The 22,185-nt window shown below is 30.8% G+C and overlaps 3 protein-coding genes across 3 annotated transcripts; 2 read left to right on the plus strand and 1 right to left on the minus strand.

Moving 5' to 3' along the window:
- Window positions 1-3,038: 3,038 nt before the first annotated feature.
- On the plus strand, window positions 3,039-7,061 carry LOC137820779 (two-component response regulator ARR2). Its single transcript, XM_068625020.2, has 6 exons — window positions 3,039-3,461; window positions 3,874-4,026; window positions 4,113-4,487; window positions 4,973-5,049; window positions 5,205-6,383; window positions 6,463-7,061. Exons 1-6 carry the CDS (start codon window positions 3,299-3,301, stop codon window positions 6,532-6,534), a joined length of 2,019 nt encoding a protein of 672 aa, XP_068481121.2. The 5' UTR covers window positions 3,039-3,298; the 3' UTR covers window positions 6,535-7,061.
- Window positions 7,062-7,163: 102 nt separating this feature from the next.
- LOC137820780 (COBRA-like protein 7) lies at window positions 7,164-9,707 on the minus strand. Its single transcript, XM_068625021.2, has 2 exons — window positions 8,999-9,707; window positions 7,164-8,778 (listed from the first exon to the last, which is right to left on the minus strand). Exons 1-2 carry the CDS (start codon window positions 9,516-9,518, stop codon window positions 7,361-7,363), a joined length of 1,938 nt encoding a protein of 645 aa, XP_068481122.2. The 5' UTR covers window positions 9,519-9,707; the 3' UTR covers window positions 7,164-7,360.
- Window positions 9,708-18,442: 8,735 nt separating this feature from the next.
- LOC137822467 (uncharacterized) lies at window positions 18,443-19,361 on the plus strand. Its single transcript, XM_068627353.2, has one exon. The coding sequence runs from the start codon at window positions 18,615-18,617 to the stop codon at window positions 19,110-19,112; it is 498 nt and encodes a 165-aa protein (XP_068483454.2). The 5' UTR covers window positions 18,443-18,614; the 3' UTR covers window positions 19,113-19,361.
- The last annotated feature ends 2,824 nt before the right edge of the window (window positions 19,362-22,185 follow it).

Below are 22,185 nucleotides of genomic sequence, written 5' to 3' on the forward strand. Positions count from 1 at the left end.
AAATAATAGTTATAAAATTATATGCAATTATTGTATGCAATATTTGACGATATTGTACCCAATTATATGCAATTAATTTAATAATTATAGAATCTCATGATTAGTATCCTACCTAATTAGAATGTAATTTGGAGAGAGAAACTCCCTATATATTTACTATACATGCAGTGATGTAATATACACATAAGACAATAAGAAACATTTCTTCTTCTTACCATTTGTATCATTTCCTTTTACTTTAAATTGCTTAAATTGTATAATTACGTAATTAGACTCTCATATAAAAATAGGTCAGAAAATATTTTTTTATATAATTTTTCTTGTTTTCTTATCAATTATATGTTTAAGTTAACATTTTCATGAGAGCAGAAAATTAAAATGTTCAGTATTTCATTATTAAATAATTTTTTAACTTTGATTTCCTTACGTTAATGAGCTCATTTTTTAAACATACATGAGGTGTTTGATATTTTTATCATTATTTGGTTTCTTATGAACGGGTTTATTTTATGTTTATAAAATTTCCAATGGTGAAAAAACTATATTAAATATATATTTAACAATTAACACAATTTTTGTAACTTTACATATTATTTTAAATATGGTTTTCGACATTTAACCGTGTATAAAAATATAACTAAATAATTTTATCTCAATTAAACTCGTGTAATTTTTTATAATTTAAATTTTCAAATATTCATACTGATTAGAAAAATAAAAATAGAAAATATTAACGAAAACATTATTAGGTCAAATTATAAAATTATTTAATTTTTCTTTTAAAAACTAAAATACTTAATGATTTATAAATTGCTTTATTTCTACACATTATTTTTGGAAGTAACTCTACTTGAATACCGTTGAATATTAAATGTAAATACCTCTTCTAATAAACATTCTTTAATTAATATACACTCAATGCATTAACTGATTATATATTTTTTTTAATAATAAAATATTCATTTTATATATAATTAGTTTATGCTTTTATATTCTACCTCAAATTAAGCACGTTTCACAATAAATTTTAAACATTACCTTGAGGAAAAAACTTAAAAAAAAAAAATCAATTTACCTCGAGGAAAGCTTGGAAAGAAAAAAAGTGAGAAATTGGAACATTTTTCTAAACTTATGGTTTGTATTTTAGGGATGACAATAAATTATATATATATATATATATATACTTATAAAAACTATTTACAACTAAGTTAATTACATGTTTAATGGGTAAGATCATAAATAATAACCCAAAAAATGATAGAGATGAATGCATAAAATAAACTTAATTATAAACTCTGACTAATACACTCTTATATATGTGAGCAATTGTTTGTCCTTGTAATTATAATAAATAAATAAGAACACACATAAATAATTGTAATTATAATAATAAATATTTTTTAAACTATAGTAAATAAATTTTTAAAATGTGAAAACCTATATACATGTACAATTACATTATTAACCAGTTCTATAAAAAAAACTTCTAAATTTTTTATTTCTAAATTGAATTTAGATAATTTTTTTAAATAAATTGTTAATAATTAAAATGAATTTATGTCATAATTTAAAGTATTCACTATAAATGTAAATTATAACTTGATTATGATAAATTTAAAATACAATAAATATTTATTGTTGAAAAAATACTAGTTATACTAAAGATTTAATTAAACATTTCTGTATCAATTAAAATAATTGTATAAATTAAAAAAAAAATAAAGGATCAAATATTCATACCAATGAAGAAAATAAATGATAAACAAAAAAAGTATTATTAGGTGGAAATATAGACAAATTTTAAATCTTGTTCTCTCATAAAAAATTAGAATATTTAATGAAACATTTAGATGATATAACCGAAGCATTAACTAAAATATCTATTTATTAATATAGAATAATCCATTTGAATTCATCAACTACTTAATTTTATAACATGTAAATTTCTTACCTACAAAAATAAGTAAATTTTTCATCCCTTTTAAATATTCACTGTAATAAAACCATTAAATAATTAAATAATAACTAAATTTATAGATAAAAAATAATTAATCATTGTATTAATTAAATTAGATATTAATTTAGAGACTATACAGTTATTAGTATCTAATATGATTTCTATTATTAATAAAATTTTATAAAAAGTAATTTCTAAATTGGTATTTAAGTTAGCTACCAAGTTTTAACAACTAATATTTAGTGTCTAAATTAATCTCTAAAATTAGTAGTTAAAATCTTGACAATTAATAGTTAGATACTAATTTAGAAACTATTTTGTAAATTTTTATTAATAATAACTCTAGATACCAACAATTTTTTAATTTATAAAATGATATTTTTATTTAGTCAATATAGTAATTAATTATTTTAGTCTCTAAAATTAATTTTTATTTAATATTTTTCTTATTAGTTAGTTGATCCTTAAAACAAAGAAAGAAAGTAGTGATACATTCAACAATCAATATATTCATTTAACATAAAAAAAAGTATTATTTTATTTATAAGAAAATGTAAATAAATTTAATTTATGAAAACCTATATCTTATTTATACAATAAATTTGAGTTTTTAGAAAATTAATGTATTTCTTCTTTATAAAGTAATGTATTTCTATTGTGTTAAAATTGTATTATAATTATCAGAAGTCCAACAAATATTTTTTGAATTAGACACTTTACTGTTGATGTCCAAGATTCTTTATATTCATTTAACATAAATTTTTTTATTATTTTATTAAAAAATAATATTTTATTTATAAAAAAAGAAAATAAATTTTATTAAAAAAAAAAAGTAAGAAGATTTTGAGACAGCAAAGTTTAGAAGTGTTGTGAGTTTGTGACAGCGTTGGAAGTGGTTTAGAGATCCGAGGTTAGTTAATCCAATCCAACCAATGAGCTGGATCCACTCTTTGAGTAACCTTAAAATATGATAATATTAACATTGCAAAATGTCAAAATAATTACACAACATCTTAATAATAATAATATTATTATTATTATTTTGACAACATTATTTTATGGAAAGTAATAAAATATGCCAGAAACTAAGCATCAGTTTGAAACAGAAAAAAAAAAACTCTTTCAGAATCAGAGCCTCAATCATTTCCATTATTTATATGCTATATTATCTGCAACCAAAAGAAATTCCATTACCCTTTTCTCTGTTTCTTCGCCTCAACTCTTAAACAACTCACTCTTCTGTTATTATATTTAACACTCTCATCATGATGCCACTTTCAACCATGTGAAGCTGTTTGAGTCCGTGTTTCTTGTTGTCAACTGTTTTGGATCTTCGCAAACATGAATCTCAGCAGCGCCAAGGGATCAACTTCCACTTCTCCTCTCAAAACCGGGGATGCCGTCTCCGACCAGTTTCCGGCGGGTCTCAGGGTCATGGTGGTGGATGATGATCCCACTTGCCTCAGGATACTTGAGAGGATGCTGCGTGTTTGTCTATATGAAGGTGCTTAATCACTTTCTTTCTCTCTTTTGGGTACAAAAAAAAAATGCTTTTTTTCAATGTTTATGTGGTCATGGATAGTACTTGTACTTGTCAATCACCTCCAGCTGTGTTCTGTTATGGAGTTTTTGCTCCAAGCATGTTGTTTGATACGGTATTTACTGTAATTTTGGATTCTTGCAGCCGTCTATCTTTTCAAGTTTATGCTTTTTTTGGTATGGTTAAATGAAGTGATTGATGGTGTTTGTTTTCACCTTGTGATGACAGATTTGTTTGTTAATTGTTTTTTCAAACCTTTGGAATTGGTTCTAAAGTAAAGTTGGAATTGTGTCTCTTTTTTTACTTTCCCTTTTTGAATTTTGATTTGTGATTTGTGATTTGATTCGGTTTGCTTGGTGGGTTTATTTCATTTCAGTGACGAAATGCAAGAGGGCTGAGGTTGCATTGTCGCTTCTGAGAGAGAACAAAAACGGGTTTGATATTGTTTTGAGCGATGTGCATATGCCCGATATGGATGGATTCAAGCTTTTGGAGCTTATTGGGTTGGAGATGGACCTTCCGGTTATTAGTAAGCATGGTTTTGATTGGTTTGTGGCTGTTGAGAGACACTGCATTGATATGAACTAACAAACTGTGTGTGAATGATTTCTACAGTGATGTCAGCTGATGATGGAAAAAGTGTTGTGATGAAAGGGGTGACACATGGTGCCTGTGATTACCTGATTAAACCTGTGCGAATTGAGGCTTTGAAGAACATATGGCAGCATGTGATTCGGAAGAGGAAGAATGGGTTGAAAGATGTGGAGCAATCGGGTAGTGTGGAAGAAGGAGATCGGGTTCTGAAAGGATGTGATGATGGAGATTACTCATCTTCAGTGAATGAAGGCAGAGGTTCAAAGAAGAGGAGGGATGAGGAGGAGGAAGGAGATGAGAGGGATGATTCCTCCACGTTGAAGAAGCCACGAGTTGTTTGGTCTGTTGAGCTTCATCAGCAGTTTATGGCTGCTGTGAATCAACTTGGAATTGATAGTATGTGTCCCTCAATCACCTCCTTGCAAAAAATGTTCTGTTGCTTTTCCATGCTGTCTTGTCTGACACAGCAAACAATGCCTCCCACTACTTTTGATCTTTGGATTCTTTATGTCTAATCTTGAATTGGTTAAGAATCGTGAAAGCATCAAATCCACACATTTACTACTTGCATCTTCCATATCAGATTGCACTAATTTGGGATGACCCCTTCTAGCCTTTCATCACTGTTCACAAATAGGAAACCAGTTTTCTAACTCTATATCATGTTTTAACCATATTCAACAAATACTAATACACATTCAAGATCCTAGAGTGGCCTTAGCTTTAGAAAATTGTTTTTATCTCAGAATTAGTTTCATTTTCACCCCCCACAATATCTAATATATGAAGAGTTTCGGTGATATCTACTTGCCTGGTTCATTAGAGTTTTATTCAAATATAAATGCCTCTTCTGATGTTTTAAATTTGGTATGCATATACAGAGGCAGTTCCTAAAAAGATTTTGGAGTTGATGAATGTTCCTGGGCTCACTAGAGAAAATGTTGCTAGCCACCTCCAGGTTTGATACTATTATGCTTAATAGAACATATACTTTGGGAGAAATTCAGGAATTGATGTTAACCATGCTTTAAAATTTTGTTGTGGTGATTTACGGGATTAGTATTAGTTGATTTGAAGGAGTTATCTCTTTTTTCCACCTATTTTTTGGTACAGAAATACCGTTTGTATCTTCGAAGACTGAGTGGAGTTTCCCAGCAGCAGGGTAGCTTGAACAACTCCTTCCTCAGCTCACAAGAAGCAACATTTGGGGCAACCTCAATCAATGGAATTGATCTTCAAACTCTTGCAGTTGCTGGTCAGCTTCCAGCACAAAGTCTAGCCAAGCTTCAAGCCGCAGCACTTGGCAGGACAACTGCTAAAGCTGGTGTGCCTATGCCTCTATCTGATCAGAAGAACATTTTCAGTTTTGAGAACCCAAGATTAAGATTTGCAGAAGGGTCACTGCATCATTTAAGCAACAGTAAACCAATAAACTTGCTTCATGGAATTCCCACCAACATGGAGCCAAAACAACTTGTCAATTTGCACCAATCTACCCAAACCCTTGGTAACTTGAACATGCGAGTCAATGCTCCTGCTGCTCAGAACAACCCCTTGTTGATGCAGATGGCTCAGTCTCAACCAAGAGGTCAGATGCTAAGTGAAAATGCTGATTCTCATGTAGCCAGGTTTCCATCATCTTTGGTCCAGCCTACAGTACAAAATGGTATTTCTAATGGTGTTTTGGGAAATAGGATTACTGGCACCACCAACCTAACTACTGCTTATAATACAGTTCCACAAAACTCTTCATTGTTGAGTTTTCCCATGAGCCAAACCAATGAAATGTCTTTGGGTAGTTTTCCTCTTAGAAGCACTCCAGGTATAACTAGTATCCCAGCTAAAGGTATGTTTCATGAACAAGGTGCCTCAGGCATTAAAGGACCTGGTGGATTTGTTCCAAGTTATGACATGTTTAATGAACTCCACCATCAGAAGTCCCATGATTGGGACTTAACAAACACAGGCATAACATATGATTCTTCTCAGCATGCAAATCCTTTACAAGGCAATGTTGATGTCTCACCATCAGTTTTGGTTCATCAGGGTTTTCCCTGTATGCAACAGTCTGTACAAACTAGAGATACCACTTTAATTGGAAAACCTATGTTCTCCACAGGGGAAGGCATACATCCAGGTATTGTCCAAAATGTTGGTCAACACCTCAATAACCTTGTTGGAAATTCAGTAAGGGTTAAGGCTGAAACATTTCATGATCCAAGCTCCCAGATTAATAACCTCTTCTCTGATCAGTATGGTCAGGAGGATCTTGTCACTGCATTTCTGAAACAGGTCGGTCCTTTTCTGTATACATATCTTTGCACATAGTTTTCCTTTATAAGCTAATCATTTTCTTCTGTTTTTCTGGCAGCAAGAAGGTGTTGGACCATCTGATAATGAGTTAGACTTTGATGGATATTCCTTAGACAACATTCCGGTTTAGAACAGATCCCGCCAGATCTCTTTCTAATTGCAGACGCCAAAGTAAATAGTTGGCGTTCTATATGAACCAAATCATTCTGCAATTAGTTAGTTTGTTCCTTAGTTTAAATTTTTCAACAGATATAATTTAGTTTGTGTAAAAAATTCAGGCATCAGGGAGTAGTATGCTATTATGATTTAGTCTGGATGCTCAAGATCAGTTAAGTGATCCATCAAGATGAATAATAACAAACATTAAATGCATGTATGCAGAAGGCATATTTGCAAGTTTTTGGCTGCTTTTGATTGCAAAAGTCCATTGTTGAAGTGTACATGAAGACATTGATTTAGGGCAGAACTGCAGAAGCAAGGTTTTGACACAACTGCAGACTCGTAGGAGCATTTTTAACTTTAATAACACCCCCTTATGAAATATTTTTTCCTCTGCTCCTTCTTTTCTTATTTTTCTTTTTCAAATTGATCGAAGGACTGCTGTAAGTATGTAAATATTCCATTTGGTTGCCCAATCTTTTGTGCATTTTTTCTTTACCTCGATAGTACTTGTTCAATCATGTTGTTGCTGTAGACAATCTCCTCATTTTTTTTCATTATGATATGCACACCTTGCCCATATGGGATTTTATGTCCAAAACTATGAATAATTCATAAATGTTAACTGTAGAAATAGAAAAATAACGAACTTTCCAAAGATTAGTAAAAGTATATCTCTAGAATCTAACACAATTCTACAATTAATACCCTGTAAATAATCGTGGAAAAACGGATATACAACACATGATGCTCGATGATGTGACTACATAAATCCTGTTCCAGAACAAACAGTGCTACTATTGCGACATGAAGATGATCGACAACAACATCACTAAGAACATCATAGTAGCCAATGAAACCTCCGGTCTCGCAACACTGCTTGGTAACACCGAAGGAAGAGAGCATTCCTCACCATTGAAGAACACTTTACTTGGAAACCCATCCCCACCAACCACATTGATTCCAGGAGTCTCCTTCTTGGTAAAGGAGATCACTGATTGCTGTTTCCCCGGTACCCTAGGATCTTTTCGAGGGTTAGATCCATCCGTTTCCGCCACAAGAAAATTCAACCCCTCTTTCCCTTGCATGAAGATCGTGTTCTCCACACTCTCCAAAAGGCTTCCATTGAAGGAGTACACTTCCTCAAACCCCTTAGCAGCTTTCTCCATCTGCACTGCAGCAAACCAGTCAGCAAAACTAGTCTCACCCCAGTTGAAAAGTGTCACCCTCGCGCTCCACCCTTTTCGGTAATCTGTAGCCACGTGCCAGTTTATGCTCACACCACAGTTATCACCACAAGGCATGGGATTAGGCACAGGTAAACGCTGTATCTCAGCCCAAGAAACGGCCTTTTGAGTTCTGTTCTCAAAAGGGACAAGAAGTGCCTCTGGTGGAAGCAACATGGCTTGTGAAGTTGCGCTGCATGTTCTCTCCGGATTACTTGGACATCCACAAGCACACGTCTTGCATGGGATAACAGATTCATTGTAATAAGCTGAGAAGGAAACACAGCACTTGCGTGTTTCACGGTTTGTGTTTGTGATGTTGCACACCACTTGCCAACTTGCAATTGATGATTTGTTTGATGCAGAGTGAGTAGGGTCAGGGGATTCACTTGGACTAACCCTTATGGGGTGGCCACATTCATAGTGAGGGTTAAAGGTACCCTTTATCTCCCAGTTACGAGGAGCTGTGATTGTGGAGCGGTTAAGGTTGGGTGGCATTTTGAACACTTGCATTTGGAACCTTGAAGCTGACATGCTGGGGTCCATGGTTGGTGGCAAGATGGTGCCATTCCTGCAGCAGAATGGGATTTGACCGAGTTCTGAATCGTTGAACCTTGAGGGAGGAAGATCCACTATGGTTGGCCTTCTTTCACAGTTCAACACGTTGGAAAAGTCGAGTTCCTTGTAGAAATTACCTTGAGAACCGAAGACACAGTCAGAGGAATCCACATTCAATGGAAATGCACCCTTTGTTGTGTAGATGAACTCGTCGTTTTGCCAGTCCCAGCTTAGTCTCCAGTTGTCAAGACGGCCTAAAGAGTTGTGGTTTGCGATTGTAACCTCTGCCCAGTAATTGGAATCGTAGGTTCTGATGATGTCGTATGTGATGCTAAGGTCACCCTTCTCACGGGGTAAGAACTCTTCATCTGTGCTCATGTTTGTTTTGAAACTGGGATCCCTTGCGCAACACACATGAGTTTCATTGCTCCCTGAACATCAAATCAAACATTCAAACTATATCCATATCAACAAGTCGCACCTATGTAGGAGAGAATCAGACATTATCCAATAAATATTTTTGAATTGAACACTTAAGTATACGTATGTTATAGGAATATCAGTGTGCGTCTATTCAACACAAACACATCATTTTATAATTCCAATGAAAATTTTGTTTCCCTCTTCCTAAAATAAACAAGTAAAAACTACCTTCACGAGAGGGTTGACCACACAAAAATCCATCGTTAGCCAAAGTTAACGACCGAGGCATCGGCACAGAAGGTGGCGCCACCCCAAGCAAGCTCCCCACCAACTCCACCTGAACCTGCATCTGGGTCAAATCGCCGGCGGTAGCCACCGCCGTCTTCAGATCCCTCACCGTGGACCCACTCAACACGGTGCCGTTCCCAACCGCAGCGGGAAGACTCGTACCGTCGGCGAGCACCGCGTTCGACGCCGACACCAACCACTCGCTGTGCTGAAACCCCACGAACACCTTCCAAGACTTCAGCTCCTCCAACCCGTTGTTCAGCACTGTCAGCGTGGACTCGAACCGGTACGGCTGCTCCGCCGTGTCGGACACGTTCGGCGGCAGCCTCTCGCCGCCAGTGTAGACGTACGACACGAATATTCCATTGCAGGAAGCTGCGGTTTGCGACTGAGACATGGAGGAAGTTGCCGAAAAAATGGCAACCGTTAAGAAGAAGAAAACGTGGACATGCATGGACATGGCTAAGAACTCTGAACAAAGTGAGTGAGAAGAAAAACGGTGTTAGATGTTAGAACATCATGGTATGAATGTAGGAATATTAATGTTTAAGGTTGTTATGGTCTTTGAGTTGATTGATTCAAGGGACATAGCGCGTTGTGTTATTGCTTCATCAAAGTTTTGTTATATAGTTTTGGATTGCTAAAATGTGACAGGTTTTTGGTTTTGGGCGTTTATGTATGTTTGGATACAGACATAGTCAAGGACAAGGATTGTTTGGCCAAATGGCTTACTAAGTTGAAACGGTATTTGAGAGTAGTTTGGAATTGGAATTTGGGTTTTTATAATATTCATGCAATCATCAACAACCAATGAACACTTATCTGTTTAGGAAATTTTCTTATTGCAAGATTTATTAATAAATTATAAAAGAAGAAAGTACATATTAATAAATCATGTAAGACTTTTTGTTCTTTGCTGATTCTTAAGGGATGACCAAGTGAAAGGTGAAAGGGAGAAGAGGTATTTGTTGCCTGCCATTCATGCTGTATTCACATTTCATGAGGAATTCACCAAACAGAGCCCTAACTTGTTGAAATAGATTTTATAATTGTAATTTGATCGATGTAATTTTAAAATAGATTGATTAATACTTTAACATCCTACTGGAGTTCGAGTTCGGTTACGTCTCTTAGACGGTGTGTTCGCCTCTTAGACGATGTGTTTATGTTAAACATACGTATTGGACACTTGTAGAACACATACTTGTGTACATACATTTTTATTATCAATTTATATAATTCATAATTATATAATATATAAATCTGTATGATCATGTTCTATATTTTAGAGATTATACGTATATCCGTGTGTTAGTGTCTATGTTACATAGCATCCTACAGAATAAAAGTATTCACTTCACAAACCAATAAATTATTATTTTTAGTTATATTTATTTTATTTTTTAATTTTAAAAGTTGTTATAATTGGTTTATTGTTAAATATATGTTGTTTTCTTTTTGAGTGTGAAATAAATATTTCAGATTACTCTATTTCAGTAAAAAATTATTTCATTTTTTAATTGTAACTTGGTGCACAATTGTGAATCTATCAACACTCAAGTTTTTATTATGTGCCAAATTTTCACTGTTTCTTGTTATATTGTGATCTAATTCATTTAATTACTAGTAAAATGATATTTTTTTATTATGATTAATTTAATTTTGATTAAACATAATGTTCTTTTATACCTCAACCACGTTTTTTTGTGTGTGTGTATTTACAAGATTTACGGGGATGTAACATGGAAACATATTTTTCTCATATATCTGTTTAAAATTTTTAGACAAAAATAAAAGTTTAGCGTGAACTTAAGAAAAAAAAGGAGTGAGAATACGAAGCCCAAAAGCGAGTACCTATTATATGGCCCAGTTTATTGGATATCAGTTATTACATTTTTGGGAGTCTCTTCCTGCAGCCTTACATTTTCTTCCTTCACCCCTACATTCTTTAAAATACCGAAATTACCCTTTCTCAGTTTTATGTGATTCTGGAATAGAGGTTATGTAAGTAAAAAATGTTTTCGAAATAGGGGTTTCATAAGAAAAAGTGTTTCCAAAATAGGAAATTCAGAAGACAAAAAATATTTCAAAATATCCTTTCTGGAATAAATTTTTTGTATTTCCAGATTGATAAATTAGGGTTTAGGATTTAGGGTTTAGATTTTGAAAAGAACAATCTGGAAGTCATTTTTAATAGGGGTAAAACAGTCTTCTTAAAATATGAAGGGGTGCAAGAAGAAATTTGTAAGGATGCCGGAAGAAACAACCTACAATTTTTTTGTGTGTGGTGGAATGTAATTGTTTTGTAAACCTTCTAAATTTAGTGAGCCTCTTTTGTGTTATAATAATTATAAAAATTATGATATGATTATAAAAATATATACATCTCTAAATAATTTATAAAATTGTTAAAATGTGCTTATGAGAACTCTACTAAGGTTTCATTTAGAAATATTAATCTAGAATTAGCTTTCAATATGCAACATTTCTTTATCCCTTAATTTAGATAATTTTGTCACAAGTTTTATTAGATTGACTATAATGATCGTAATTAACTAATATTGGGTATAAAATGATTTTTCCTTTACGTTTAAATTGCATAAGTAATTATGATTGTGATAATTATAATTGTGGTGATCTTAAAGTGTTATCTACAAGAAAAAAAATTTGACTACAAAACTTGTAATTAATTTATTTTATTTCCAAAAATCAATATCTATTTAAATATGACCAATTTTTTTTATAGGAACTAAAGTTAATTATTTTAATCTAGGTGAAATTATAATTTTATCCATGATTAATTCAATTGTCAAAATAATCACTTGGTAAAAATAATACAGAGAGACTTTTCTCCAATTATCTTTCCATTCATTTATTCAACGTTTTACTGATTTTTTCAAGAGTAGAGAAAGCAACAAAATCACCGCAACCCTTGCTACATCCAAGAGCATCAACCATTACCTTACAAGAAAAAATCTCTTTTAATTGTAGTAACGGTTGAATTTGGACTTTCAAAATTCACAAAACCAAAACATTTGGATTTTCCATATGCTTCTTTCATGACTACAACATTTGTTATAGTACCATAGGCATTAAAGAGTTGTTTAAGGTCTTCCTCAATGTATGTTTAAAAAAAAAAATCATGTACACATGAACTTTGGTGATCCATTACTTTAGTGATCCATTAAAGATGTCATTCAATATTTTGATAGCATTTTTATCATGCTCATCATTGTCAAACTACTCAAATTTATATCCTTTAGATTGACCATTGTGATCGACTATTATCATACTAGATAACAAAATTTCAATGGCTGCAAGAGTGTCATGCATTGCCTTGTCATCTATTGACGTGTCCAGGTTCTTAATGGACACATTTGCATATCCACTTTTCCTAATGCTTGAATTACAAAGAGATACAAATGAGTTTTCCATTGAGGAGAGAGAAGTTCAAATGTTGCATGGCAATAGCCACATTTTGAGCATTGACAAAATTGACATATGCATAGTTGGGAGAGTGCTTAATCTGGTCCTTGCAAAGCTTAATCGGAATCACTTGAGCTATTTGATTGAACATATCAAACAACCGACTCTCTAACGCATTGGTGTCGAGATCCATGACATACAAAGAGACAAATATATTATAATAAGCACACATTTTCATCAAAATCTAATAATATAGTTTTGGAAGCAAGGTTGTTCATTAAATTTTGAACAAAACTCCAACAACATTACCTTTCATAACTCAACCATGACAAACTTTTTTTAAGCTAATACTACAAAGTTTGTTTGTTGTTCAAATGTTAACTTCTGAAGTGTGAACTCCTTCCTTTAATTCCAAATTCAAAAACCCCTCTTGTAAATTTTAATATACAATAAAGATGATTTTTTTTTTCATATCTTTTCATTGACTTGTGGTTGTGTATCTAGTGTGTTAATATTTCACGATTTTGATGGAAATGGTAGTAAAACTCCATGTTAAAGTACAGAAAATCTTGAAAACACTTAATTTAGTCTTTTCAAATTAAAATTTAAAAGTTTATTTTATTTAACTATTTCTATGTTTAGTTCGATTTACTTTAAAAAATTTAAAATGATAATTTGGTTCTATTATTATTTTTTAAATGTAACAATGTTATCATTTACCTTAAATCGTTTAAAGTAAACTCTTATAACATATTGTATAAAATTGAACTAAACATAAAAATAGGAAACACAATCAAGCCTTAAATTAATCATAAAAATTATTTTCATCAGTTAATTAGTACCACATTTAGGATTAAGTATGGTTTATTCTTTAGTCCTTTGAAATGCAACAAATTTTGTTCCACTTTTTTTAAAACATTTTTAAAAAAATTCAATGAGGAGGACTCTTGATTTCAAAACCTATCCATTTACCTTTGGGAATTCCAGTTCAAGGTTTTCAAGAAAATTATTAAATAAAAATAAAAACTAAAAAATAATTATTTACTATATTGATTATATTAAATATTATTTTAAAACTAACAAAATTATTAATATTTAAATTAATTTTAACTAACAACGTAATTAGTTGCTAAAAATAACTAATTAAATATCAATTTAAAAATTATTTATTAATAATAAAAATTAATTTAGATACCAACAATTTTTCTAATATTTTTTAAAAAATTATCTAATTTAATCAATATAATAATTAATTTTTTTTATTTTTAAAAATAATTGTTTATCTAATAATATTTTATATAACACTAGATAGATGTTGAGCTCTTGCTACATCCCATTTAATTTAAGAATTTCAGAAACTATACAATTCTAGAAATCATAAAGTGCAGTGTGTAGGTATGAACTTGGCTATATATTATTGTGCATTTTCAAAACGTGTAAAAGGTTTTGTAAATGTATCTATTTAAGTTCTTGGACCAACCATTGCATGAACTTATATTTATCATCATCCACTTTCTTTATTGTAAATCACTATATATCAGCTGCACATGCCAACTTGAATCCCAGTCTGAACATTCTAATATGATTGACCAACACCATTTCAAAAAACACCAGGTTCAATTCACCCACATCACTCTTTCACACACACCTATTTAGCTGTACTCCATAAATATTTTCAAATTTCTATAATTTACTCTTTTTAAATATGCTGTTATTTAATATTCACCCTCAATTTCATTCTCTTTCTTGCTTTTTTAATATATTTGTTAAATTATTTCTTTATTTTATACGAAATATTATCTTAAAAGTGGGTGCAACCATCACTTCATGAGTCGGTTTTATGGGATTGAGCTAAGCTTAAAGTTCATTTCGTAATATGGTATCAGAGTCAATTTGAGCCTATCATAGTGAGTGTTTGTTGGGCTTATCAGGCCACCCGCTATCGACCGTTATCGGACCACCCATAATATATTATTTCACGCACAAGCTATCACTCTCGGCGTGAGGGGTGTGTTGGAGATCCCACATTGACTAGAGATTAAGACATTTCATTGTATATAAGTAGGTGCAAACTTCACTTCATGAACTAGTTTTATGGAGTTGAATTAGACGTAAAGTCCACTTTGTAATATAATATAATATGAAAACCTCTTATATTCTAGGTTGATTATTAGAAATCCACCACCAAATAAATGTGTATACCAATCACGATATAGGTACAATAATATATAAAAACTTATAACATTCTTATATTAAAAAATTGTAATAGGATTTGAAAATGATGTAACATAAAGGAATTACATAAATTAAAATAATACTTTATGACATGAAAGATCAGTAGCGAATGTCACATGGGAAAATACACGTGCCCAGCAGAATTCATTGAGGAACAAAATTATAAGGGGGACCCACCCACGAATGATTTGGGAAAGAAACTTAATTGGGCTGGTTGGTTTATGAAGGGCCCAATGGGGCCAGAACTCGTGGCCCATCCCCTCGTGTTTTTCCAAATTCATGTTACTTATTACTTAAGCACTCCTTAAGCTCATTTTTTACACAATTTAATGATAAAAAAACCTTTTTTTCGTTATTGGTAGGTGGACATGATCCACCATCATATACCTATCATTATCTAAATGATTCTTGATTAATTTATTTTTTTTATGAGCAAATTCTTGATGAAATTATAATTATTCAAGACCCAATGTCTTAAATTTCACCCACATCATGATCTTTAACTTATGATCTTGGTGCATGCACAAGATTGGAACTTTTTATTGCATGTTTATGTTATCTTCAAGAAAACAAACTAAACTGCCCCAAAATTTGAGGGTTCGACATCGTTGGCAATCGTTGGTAGATGATCAATTTCATGAAATATTAAAGCTTGAAAAGCAAAAACATGTACACATTAGCATTATTATATATGAAAAAGGGTAGAAATTCCCTTGGACAAGAACAGCCATTGAAAAAGCATAAAAGCAACTGAAAGTGTGAAGAATGCATTGCTTGTTCGTGCTGGCTAAGATTAAGGAATATATGATTGTATTTTTTGATGGAAAGAAGAGACTCATTAAAAGAAAAGAAAAAAGGTGTCCATTGTGACAATGATAGAAAGAAATATAAGTAAAAAATATATGTAATGTATGAATCACAACAACATGATAGAACTTTACTATCATAAATAAAAATCTGACTTTACTATCATATATAATAATCTGTTGATTCTTATGTAATGTAACTTCAAAATAAACCAATCTCCTTTCAATTATATTATTAGATCAGTTAGGATTGCATTCTTAGTTATTTAATTCTGTAGTATAAATATCGATACAGATATGATATACGATATGAATATAAATTTAAAGATACGTATAAACTCTAAAATATAAAACAAGAAAGCAAATAATTATATATTATATAATTATGAATTATATAAATTGATAATATAATAAAGATTTATGTGCATAAATATGTTTCAGTTTTTTTTTAGCAGAAAAATGTTTTTTATGATTAGTTCAAAAAGATTTATTTCTTATTTTTATAATCATAATAAAATTTTATAAAATAAATTTAAGTTTTAAGAAAATTAATGTATTTTTTTTTTTAAATTATGTTAGAACCGTGCTAGAATTGTTGAAAATCTAACAAATATTTGTTGAATTAGACACTTCACCGATACGTGTCCTACAAATGTCGTACAAATATCGGTATCTAAATACGTGTGTCCAAAACGAATACACCATTTAAAAAACGTATCCGAATCTCATATCATATTACACCTTGTATGTTGTTATACTCCCTTCTACCCCTAATTGTCTGAGCAATGGAACCTTCCGGAATTAACACAAACAAAAGGTAAACTATGCAACTATCAATATAACAGTAAAATTCAATAATAATAATAATAATAATATATTGTTATATGTCTAATCCACATATGTTATAATAAGTTTAACAGTTATTATGTTGGATGAAATTAACTGATAACTGATAACTGATATAATATAAACAACATAAGCCTTATTATGTGCGTTAACGCTCATGATATCATAGACAATATAAATGTGTGTGTTGTTCATTTTCTTTGCTTTTTGAATCATGTCATTTTTTGTTCACTAATGTTAAACTAGTACCCCATATATGCGGAATAAAAATTCATTTTGTGAATTCGAATGAGATGGACGCAGACCAATTTATTAATTCAATCAATTATGACTGTATTATTTTCTTGGGACACAAACTGTGATAAAAATAGCATTATTTTTGTAGGAGATTTTTAAAATTTGGGCACATTTTTTCAAGTGAATTGTGAAGTTGTGATATAAAAGTGTAGGTGCTAACCGAAAAGAAGAATGATTGAGTAGATGAAAAAGAAAAAAGAGAATGTTAAAAGAGAAAGCATTGTTGGGTGGTGGAGCCTATGGAAGGATGAATGAGTGATGCTTATTTATTTAAGGCTAACCAGGCTGGAAAGGAAGCATGGAGGGGCATTTCTAATGGAAAAAATGGCTTTCTAACACCCTTTGCCGTTGACAAATGGTTCATGGTTTTAGCACAAAGCTATCAAACTCTAGGATTAGTGAATTTGATATTTACGTAAACACTGATACGATGCGGATAAATACAGATATATGTATAACTTTTAAAATATAAAATACAGAAATACGGATATATATTATATAATTATAAATTATATAAATTGATAATAAAGATTTATATACACAAGTAAGTTGACATGTGTCTTATAAGTGTCGTACGAGTGTCGGTGTTCGATACATGTATTTGACATGGATCTGACAGGGACATACCATTTAAGAAGCGTGTATGAGTCTCATAATTTGATGTAGCTTTATTAACAACAAATAAACAATGACATAACACTACAAGAAAACCATCAAATAGAAACCAATATTTAGATACCAAAATAATTAGTTCCAGTAATAACTAAATTAGAGACTATTTTATAAACTAAAAAAAAAAATTGGTTTCTAAATTAGTTTTTATTATTGTGAAAAAGTTTCTAAATTGGTATCTAATTAGCTACCAAGGTTTTAACTACCAATCATTTATATTCTAAATTTGGTAGCAAAAACCTTAGTTGCTAATTAGATATCAATTTAGAAACCATTTAACAATAATAGAAAATAATTTAGAAATCAAAAATTTATTTAGTCTCTAAAATGGTCTCTAATTTAATCACTATAAAAACTAATTATTTTTTGTCTCTAAAATTAGTTTCTATTTCATGATTTTCTTGTAGGGTAAACACTGATACAATGCAGATTCAAATACTAATATATGTATAATTTCTAAAATATAAAACACAAAAACACGGATCCATATATTATAAATTATATAGATTGACAATAAATATTTATGCAGACAAGTTTTATATGTGTCATATAAATATCGTAGAAATATCGATATTTGATATGATCTGAACACGCCATTAATACACCATTTAAAAAGCATGTAAGAGTCTCATAATTTGGTGTAGCCTCGTGAACAAGAGTGCAATAAAGAAGATATAGGGCACAAAGGGACAGAAGAAGAAGCAATTTGTATAGCACAGATCTAAAGAATGAGATGAATCCAAGGCACCCCTCAATCTCTTCTTGCGTTTCCTTTACGTCTCCTCGTTAGGACCATCCCACACTTTCTTACTATTTATCTCCAACTATTACATCCACTTCCTACATTTTAACCTAACCTAACCTAAACCTAAACCTAAATACACCACTCATTATGGTAATGTGAAACAAAGAACTAATGTATATATATATTTTCGACAGTTAAATTAACCTCGTTTCTTGTTTCTTAACCATGTTCAAACTTCAAACATGGCTGCTTTCTGTTAAAGTAAAAACGTGTCGGTGTCCACCATTTTTTATTATTATTCCCTTTTCACTTTCTTTTTTTATTCTGTTATTTTATTCACAATACAAATAAACAGAAAGGCTCAGCAGAAGATGAAAAGAAGAGGACAGTGTTCCAATCACACCTCAAATAGCAACACAACACCCTTTCCTTCACTTTTCTTTCTTTCTTTCTTTCTTTCTCTCTGCACACTTTCTTTCCACTATCTCATCTTCTTTTCTAAGCAAAAAACAACCTCATTCCTCACAACATGGGAACCAGAGTGTTGTGCTCTTGTTTCATCATGTTTCTTCTGTCTCTCACGGCTCTTTCAACAACAATGGCTGCAGAACGCAGCCTTCAAACCTCCTCCAAGGATGATGACATCAAATGCACCCCCTGTGGCCAGGTTTCCTCACCGCCGCCACCCTCTCCGCCGCCGCCAGCCCCCACCACCACCTACTGCCCTCCCCCGCCGTCCCCTCCTTCAAGCCCTGGTGGCGGTGGCACTTACTATTACTCCTCTCCGCCGCCACCCTCTCAATACATCTACTCCTCTCCGCCGCCGCCGTCATCATCCGGCGGCGTGTATTACCCGCCGCCAAACAAGTACTACCCCACGCCGCCACCGCCGAACCCAATTGTCCCTTATTTTCCGTTTTACTACCACACCCCTCTGCCGCCGTCCACGGCGGCTCCTCCGCCGGTGAAAAGCTCGGTGGTCTGGGCAACCTCATTGTTAGCTTTTGTTGTTGCGTTGCTTCGGTAGAAAGAAAAAAAAAGGAGAAAAAAGGAAAATTGTGGGATTAAATGCTGAAATCAGCAGATCTTGGGAAAGTGAAGTGGTGACTGCACTGCAAAGACTGTGATCTTATTTCCTATTTTGCCCCTGGAGTAGCATCAACTTGTTTCATTTTCTATGTAATGTAGCTTCTTCAGCAATTTTATTTGTAACTGTATTTAGCCTTTTCATTTTGATTACCATGAGAAAATTATAAATTGAAGAAGGTTTTAATAATTTCCATTTTTTTATTTTTTTATTAATAATAAATAAATAAAATAAAATAAAATTTTTAAAGGGTGTTACAAAGACTTTGATGTCTCAATTCTTATATATAAATTTGACATTAGGAGTGTCCATTTATTTAATTTGTGATGGTTATTTTTGGTTAATATATTATTATAGTGATGGTTACTTTTTGGTTAGTATATCATTATCTTTTTCAAATGGTTTTTATCACAACTTTTAGTGGATTTTTTTGTTTTTAATTAACTAACTAATTAATAATATTTTTTTCAGACAGTTCATAATCGTTAATCTCATCTAATAGTTAGCATAAAAGTTTACACTAATTAGAGGTTACAGTCAAAGATATAATTTTATGAATAAATGTTATAAAAGTAAATAATTTTAGTATGCAATAACTAGAAGTTACAATTAATGTATTTTTTTAAAAATTATGGGAATATTTGATTGAATAAGAATAATTAAAAGGTGTAAGTAGTATAAAAAGAATTGATGAGAAAATATATTATTGATAAGGTTATGATGGTGAGTTTGGTAAGTGATAAGGGATCATGTGCAAACGAAAGGAAAAATAACATTAAACTAATGAAGAGAACACATCATCATCAACGTTGTACTGCATTATGCATTATGCATTATTAGTGTCTTTGTTTTCTACTGTTTCACACTCTTTTTCCTAACTCAAATCACGTAGTTATGTTGTAACTTGAAACTTCTTCTTTTATATGAATTTAGTTCATGATTCATTGTTTAATCTCTTATTAGTTTTTGGTCACGTGTATTTGTGCGGATTTGAAGAGAAAATTGGATTATGAGAATTACATTTTATATTTCTTTTCTCTTATCTCTGTTTTTTCTTTCAATCTTTTATATGGAATTGCAAATCCAATTTATATATGATTGATGTAGAAATGAGAGAATTTTCATATAAACATCCTAAAATCAGACCTAACTATTGTATACTCGAAGAATTCTTCTATATCTATTATAACTTGCAATTGAAATAAAAGTAATAATATATATAATATAAATTATTGAACAATTTATTGGGTGATACACCTCCCAAATTCAATACCGTTAAACTAATTTTATATATAAACTTACAACTTGTAATATAAATTAGAGTCAAATACCATAATTTTGAATAACATAACTAAATAATAACGCATATTAATTTTATGGTCAAATATCTAACCTAACCTAACCAAATAATATAATGAAATTTAGCTTATAACTAAACTTTGAGTATTTCATATATATATATATATATATATATATATATATAAACTTAAATGATTATTTTCTTGCAATTTCATATAATTTCTAACATACATTCCTAAAATTTTATTTAAAATATATTATTCCTAATAATGTTCTAAAGAATAATTAATAATTTGTGATTAAATTTGAATGTACATTATATATTTTGAAATTTGTATGTTTAAGAGTATACCTAGAGTTGTAAGGTACGTAGATAGATACGGACACAGATACGAAGATACGTATAATCTCTAAAATGTAGGTCATTGATATATGAATATATATATATATATATATATATATATATATAAATTCACAGTAAAAATTTATGTGTACAATTCAATTTTTTTAGCAGAAAGATGTTTTTCATACTTATTCAAAATAATTTAATTCTTATTTTTATAATCATATTAAAATTTTATACAATAAATTTAAGTTTTAAAATAATTAATGTTAATTTTTCAAATTGTATTAAAATTATTAAAAATTTAATAAATATTTTTTAAATTGGACACTTATTCTACTGATATTAATGCTCAATACGTGTTTCTAATACGTTATTTAAGAAGAGTGTTATGTAAGTGATATATTTAAGAGTATATATAGAGATGTGGAGGTGGGTGAAGGGAGGAAGTAGGTAGAAGGTAATTATGATGAAGAATAGTGAAGTGGGCCTCCTTCTCTTTCATACTTTCCATTCTTCACATTCACCTCCAAATCCTACCCATCTCTCTCTCTCTTCCTTATTTGTCTTTCCAGTGCCAACCCATAGCAAACTTCCATTTACTATTTCATATCATTACACTTTTCATTTCCCCATTTTAATTTCTCTCATTTTTTATAAATAATTTTTTTATGATTTTCTTACAATATTTTAAATAATAAATGGAGTCCTTGAACTCATTTTGTGGTTGTAAATTATATGGTACGACACTTCTATAAGGATTCTATAATTATTTTTAAATAATAATATTCTAAAATAAAAATATCCATAAATAAGTATTTACTTGTAAAATTTAATGGGATGCTACAAATAGTACGCTCACAAATATATAAATATAATTAATTGATTAAAACTTTCAAATATATTAAATTTTTTACTTTCACAATTCTTATTTATAAGAAAAAAACATAATTTTGTCTTAAATATTTTTACTTTATTTAATTAAAATACTCTAACTTTAATTAGCATCTAACATTTAGTTGTATCATTAAGAAAAATATGAGAACAAATAATTATGGTAAATAATAATATAAAAATAAGATAAATTACTCATTAAACAAATATATTCTCACCATTTGGACGATAATATTCTGAGCATTATTTGAATTATGTGGACGACCTTCGTCCACATGAGAAAAAGTATATAGAGTGTAATTCATCCACATGAAAAAGTATGTAGGGTGTAATACTGATCTGAATTAATGAATGTATTCAACTGCATATGTTGAAGAATGTAAAAATGTAAAATCAGTGTCACATCTAACAAAGTAAAACCATTGGTTATGAATAAAAACATCTCCTTCATAATATGTGAACACATCACGAACAGAA

The sequence above is a fragment of the Phaseolus vulgaris genome, chromosome 9, assembly GCF_051622355.1.
Source record: "Phaseolus vulgaris cultivar YP4 chromosome 9, ASM5162235v1, whole genome shotgun sequence".
Taxonomy (NCBI): domain Eukaryota; kingdom Viridiplantae; phylum Streptophyta; class Magnoliopsida; order Fabales; family Fabaceae; genus Phaseolus; species Phaseolus vulgaris.